This window comes from Notothenia coriiceps, unplaced genomic scaffold (genome assembly GCF_000735185.1).
Source record: "Notothenia coriiceps isolate Sejong01 unplaced genomic scaffold, NC01 NC01_scaffold00001734, whole genome shotgun sequence".
In the NCBI taxonomy this organism is placed as follows: Eukaryota; Metazoa; Chordata; class Actinopteri; order Perciformes; family Nototheniidae; genus Notothenia; species Notothenia coriiceps.
In genome coordinates this window covers 1-5,991 of record NW_011334435.1, presented here as the reverse complement: position 1 = coordinate 5,991, position 5,991 = coordinate 1, and the positions used below count along the sequence as shown (strand labels likewise).

Below are 5,991 nucleotides of genomic sequence, written 5' to 3'. Positions count from 1 at the left end.
TAAACAAATCCATAATGTACTTTGTGGCCTCACCCGGTTGCATAGCGACACTTATTGTTTAGGTGTCTTTTAATAAGCAGGTAGTCATATCATTAGCTAGAACTAGCTAGATCTGATCGATATGGACATAAACGCGAGTAAAGTCTAATCTGACGCGTCTGTATGATCACCTGCAGCGGTGGGCGGAGCAACACACTTCAGGTTAGAAAATCTGTCTGATCACTCATTACTGATCCACGAGCAGCATGAGACTGACGGGCTGTCAGGAGAGGGAGAGAGCGCTCCGTTTATTATTCCCGTGTTATTATAAATGACTGTACACTTTTGAATAATGTAGTTAATCTACTATTATTAGTTTGTTTAATATCGAATCATATCAATTTGTTTTAAAGCTCAATAAATAACGAAGAAGACCTTTGACCGGCACTTTTCTCATTTTGTCCGGAAGATTTAAAACTCTAACGGACATTTTGACCGGCAAAAAAAAATTCTAACGGGAACTCTGGAGGCTATGCTCACTAGGATGAAAGGCATTGAAGATGCTGAGGACAACCCTTTGGAGCGTTTCTGGACACACATAAAGGCAGACAGAGACGCTATTTAATTTGAATGTTTACCAAGAATTGCACACTTTTAATTTTCCATTGCTTATATACACCTAATTTTCTATTTTGTGATTATTATTATTATTATGTTACTTTTTCCATGCCATGTCTTTTAATGTCAATGCCAGGACCACGGAGGAGAGGGATTTGTTTATGCAGTGTACCGCCAATGTTTCTTTGTTCTGAATGGAAAATTCAATAGAAATTTGAATTACAAAAAGAGTTGAACCCACCAGCAGGATCTCGATGGCTCCCAGGATGTACATGGCTCCGGCGAAGGTGGTTCCCAGGTAGAAACACAGACCCACCGCCCCCCCGAACTCTGGACCCAGAGAGCGGCTGATCATGAAGTACGCGCCTCCCGCTGGAGGAGGGGAGAAGAGAGAGAGAGAGAGAGAGAGAGAGAGAGAGAGAGAGAGAGAGGGGTGGATGTTAGTCACATTATGATGTTAGGAGGTAGAGACTCAGACGACAGCTGATGAGAGAAGTCGTCCTATGCTTGGAGAAATAAGCATAACGCTCCACGCGATACGTCGGAGGAAGAAGATAGAGCAGAGCTTCGGTCAAATCGTAACTGCAAATCACGTTTCAGATGTTTTTTTACTCACTTGGAGGACGAGTACCAGTGTTAAGTAACCTCTTGATTGTCTTCAGTAAGTTCTTGTTCAGTAGCATTGAGTAAAACTGACTGTACTGAATCAGACTTAGTTTTGTTTACTTGATCTGGGATGTGACACCTCCTGATAAATATTTCCATTTCTTATCTATTAAAGCCAATATTAAACACTTGAGGCTTCCTTTGAACAAAAGAGTTTTGGATAATAAATAAGTTTGTATTTCTCAAAGTTAAGAATCAAAAAAGTAGTCCGATAATCAGACTAGGGCTGAATGATTAATCGATTTTAAATCAAAATCGCAATTTTAAATGATGCAATTATGAAATCGCAAAGCCTGCGATTGTTTTTTTTTTTTTTTAAATAAGTGTTTTAGTTTTTTTTTGTTTTTCTTNCGATTTTAAATGATGCAATTATGAAATGGCAAAGCCTGGGATTTATTTTATTTAAAAAAATTAAAAAAAGTTTTTTAGTTTTTTTTTGTTCTTCTTGTGTGTCAGTCATCCCCACCAATCAGAAGGGCTGTGCTCCACATGTCCCAGTCATTGTTAACCAATCAGAAGTGCTGTGCTCCACATGCCATTGTTAACCAATCAGAAGTGGCCCATGATAGAAGGTGATAGACAGATTGATCCAATCACCTGCCAAGTATTTTTGAAAGTGCCTGCCCTTTCCAAATGGCTTCCAATGGAGCTCTCCTAGATGGTTTGGTGAAACAAACCATCTGAGTCAGGTTAGTAATGCTCCATCACATGTTTCTATTACAGGGTGAATCTTAAACTGAAGCTTGACTTTAAAGCAACCCAACGGAAGTTTTGTGTAAGTTTAGTTCTTTCACTCGTAGCTCGTGCTGCGGGGGTGCTAGAGACGGGAGCATGTTGATGCGACCTTCCTATCCGGAGATATGGCCGCATTTTACAATAAACTTCCGTTGGGTCGCTTAAAAACAAATATCGCAATTCGAATCGCATTATTTGTCAGAAAAATCGTAATTCGATTATTTCCCCAAATCGTGCAGCTCTAAATCAGACTGAAGTGCCGTTTAGTTTATCGTTTCTCCAAGAAATATGTGGACGTAAGAGGACTTACTCATTGTTCATTAAGCCAACTAAACTTTGATTGATAAATGCAATGAAAATTGTCTCCCCTTTTCCATTAATTATCAAAAATGTCTTATAATATAAGATTGAATAGAAGATGTGGGCAGTGAGGTAGTGATTTTCAGGTATTGTTTTAGAATTAGTATAGAAAAATGTTGAATAAAACCAGGCCCTAAATTGTGTTCTGAACTTGGCATTGTCTGAAGTGAGCTAAACAACAACAACAGTAAGCTTTCATTTGCAGATACAATTTGAACCAGTTATATAATAAAGCACATGGAGGAATCATACAAGAAAGAAAAACTACATTAGAAACTTCTGTGAGCTCAGAAAGCAGTGTTTGGTTTCCTAAATGCAACCCGTTGACATTTGACAACACAGTGAGATGAATGGTTAAACAAATTGGCTGTGTGAATGTGAATGAACGGATTCCCCAACCCCCAAAACTACCATTGGGATGAGCTGTATTTCCAAAACCAAACACATTTGACTCCTCCTTCATTTGAACCACTTTAAACTCCATCCATACAGTATTAACTTAGTGAGAGCGCATGAGAAGCTGAGAACAAAAGACAGCATGGGATGAAATGTCTGAAGCCAAACAAACAACGTTAGATTCATCTCTATGTTACCGAGGGGTTATCGATGATAGAAATGTCACATGCTAGCTAGGGCTGCTCGATTATGGCAAAAATCATAATCTCGATTATTTGGGTCAATAATTGATATCACGATTATTAAAAACTATTATCCATTTACTTTGAAAACATCAATTTATTGGAGAAAAAAAATGTGAACAGTATGTTTTTAACAGTTGGTTACCCTGAACTTTAAGTATAATTCAACTGAAAAGCCCAAAAAAAAAAACAAAAAAAAAAAGTAAGAATAATTTAAAAATTAATCGTTTTATTTCGATTACGTTGTTTTCGTAATCGTTGCAAGCCATAATCGTAATTGCGATTAAAATACGATTAATTGAGCAGCCCTAATGCTAGTGTCAACATCACACTACTTTGACATTTGGGGCCTCCGACTAGAGGCGTAAAGTCAATGGTGGATCAATTATCCTTGGTTTTTAATAATGTGCGTTCAGACAGACAGGAAGGAGGCAGACAGAGGGAGAGACGGGACAAACAGAAACAACAACATTAGAAAAAAACACACAAATCAGTGCCAACACGAGCGGGGAAACTGAAGGGAAACAACCTGGAAGATTCTTCTATGGCTGTACCGAAAAAAAGTCAAATTGAGAATAAAAATCCAGAAGTAATTTATTGGATAGAGTGGGTCATTCTTTTAAAATACTGTTGGGAAAATACTGAATGTTCCTTCTATATCAGCACGTGATAACAGAGGCCCTACGTCGCTGTGTACGTAGCCGGATGTATGACTACATGGATGACGCTCATGAGACACTGTGTTGAAGTTATGATAGCTATGTTCCTAGGATTGGCATGAAGCCCCTCGACAGATCATGTTTATTGCTTACGCAGGCCTGAGCTGATCTTAACTAATGTCAGAATACTGCTTTGAACCGGTATCCTTCCATCTTGGGACTGTAACACCCTCTCTTGTATATCAGCATCTTGAAGGACACTGTTCGGGTACTAATTGTCCCTCGCAGCTTTGTGTGGGATGACTACTTCCATTCTGAGAGGATCATAAATACATGGATCCTGAGATTGAAGACCGGTGACCAGTGATATTATTCTAACAAATACATTTCTTTGCAGCATTCAGATATTGTTTTATAATCCCAAAAGTAACTAAGTACATTTACTCAAGTACTGTACTTTAAGTGCATTATTGAGGTACTTGTACTTTGCTTGAGTATTCTCATTTAATGCTACTTCATACTTCGACCACAATACATTTTGGCAGCAGATATTGTCCCGACGAACTACAAATAAATAATACAAACATTAAATCAACTAATACACTATGATCTACTTCAAGGATAGATATACCTTTCAGTTTGATAAGTAATTAATGTAATATTATCCTTTACACATGAAAAATGTAAAATGATAGACACATGAATGCATCAAAACAAGTGATATAAAATATATTGTGGGGAAATCGACCACTTTGGATTATGAGTACTTTGGTACTTAAGTATATTTCGATGATGCTACTTTTGCACTTTTACTTGTAATGGGAGTATTTCTACACAGCGATATTATTACTTTTACCTAAGTGTACAATCCGAGTACTTCTTCCACACTTGATAATCCAAATGTCAACATTATAATTGAAGTATTGAAGCTTCAAACTATCCAATATAGCCGTATATAACGTAAGAGGTCACTTGGCTGTGGAAACTCATAAGTTAAACTGACACGGTAATAATGGAGATAAGACGAAGCTGTGTGGGAGTCAGATGAAGAGATTACCCAGCACACACCAGTGCCCTTTAATCCACAGGTAGGGAGAGGATGGGAGGGGGCGGGAAGAGGGGGGAGTAAATTATGAAGGAATACCTGGAACAACTCCGTTAGTGGCGATGGCGCTCATCGATATCGCCGTCAACAACGTCTGCAGGGAGAGAGATTTAAAATACATTTAGAGTTTCTGATGAAAGTGGTAATATGCAGAGATGGCTGAAGTACACACATCCTTTACTCAAGTAGAAGTACAGATACTCGTGTTTAAAAATACTCTGGTGAAAGTAGAAGTACTGACTAAACTACTTTACTCAAGTCAAAGTAAAGAGGCTTTGAAATGTACTTCAGTAAAAAGTACCCATAACTAGCAGCTGTTTTAAAGAGTACCTGACCTCCCTTTATATTAATAGAACAATAATGTCATTGTTAGCTAATGAATGTTTCCATGGTGACCAACGGCAACATGACAACGTTTTCATTGGTCCCTCTTCTTTAGAGAAGACCAGGAAATGATGGATACACGGATCGTGTTCAAATCAATAGGCACGCAATGACTCTAAATAATAATGATCACGCCACCAAACACACATTCAGACTAAAGGAACCAGCCTGTTTGGAAAATGTGAGAAGTAGAAAGTACAGGTATTTGAGTTCAACATGTAAGAAGTAGAAAGTACAGGTATTTGTGTTCAACATGTAAGAAGTAGAAAGTACAGGTATTTGTGTTCAACATGTAAGAAGTAGAAAGTACAGGTATTTGTGTTCAACATGTAAGAAGTAGAAAGTACAGATATTTGTTTTCAACATGTAAGAAGTAGAAAGTACAGGTATTTGTGTTCAACATGTAAGAAGTAGAAAGTACAGGTATTTGTGTTCAACATGTATTCCGAGTCACTTCCTTCAGAAGCTAGGCAAGAATCCTTCCTGGCATTCGGAAAACGAAGAGTGGAACAGGCTAGCAAGTGTGCAGGTGTGCGTCATATGAGAGGCCCCGCCTTACATTTTCCGCCATAGATTTGGGGAAATTGGTCCGTGCGCGCAAAGCATTGTGGGGATTTTAAGACCGCGGAGTCTACACATGTGCAGCCTCAAAATTTCTCCAAACAAAGTACGCCGGGCTCGGTAGAATTCCAAGTATGCTGGACATTGGAACAGTCCTTCGGCGGTAGTCGATGACGTAGTATGCTTGAAATAGTGGCTCTGGAGCATCCTTCCTCGACTGAGTAACACCTCTCGTCTCCTACTGTCACTAGCTTAAGGGCTAATGTTAGCATGGCCATTTTCATGT

At 38.6% G+C, this 5,991-nt stretch overlaps 1 protein-coding gene across 1 annotated transcript; it reads right to left on the bottom strand.

Moving 5' to 3' along the window:
• Positions 1-694: 694 nt before the first annotated feature.
• Positions 695-4,861, bottom strand: LOC104963592 (solute carrier family 12 member 4-like). Its single transcript, XM_010792209.1, has 2 exons — positions 4,800-4,861; positions 695-969 (listed from the first exon to the last, which is right to left on the bottom strand). Exons 1-2 carry the CDS (start codon positions 4,831-4,833, stop codon positions 695-697), a joined length of 309 nt encoding a protein of 102 aa, XP_010790511.1. The 5' UTR covers positions 4,834-4,861.
• Positions 4,862-5,991: the final 1,130 nt, after the last annotated feature.

Excerpts from the sequence above, each read along its gene's own strand:
- LOC104963592 (XM_010792209.1), bottom strand. The coding sequence starts at position 4,833 with ATGAGCGCCATCGCCACTAACGGAGTTGTTCCAG. Across the intron at positions 970-4,799 it reads CACTAACGGAGTTGTTCCAG|CGGGAGGCGCGTACTTCATG; the intron begins GTATTCCTTCAT and ends CCCCTCCTCCAG.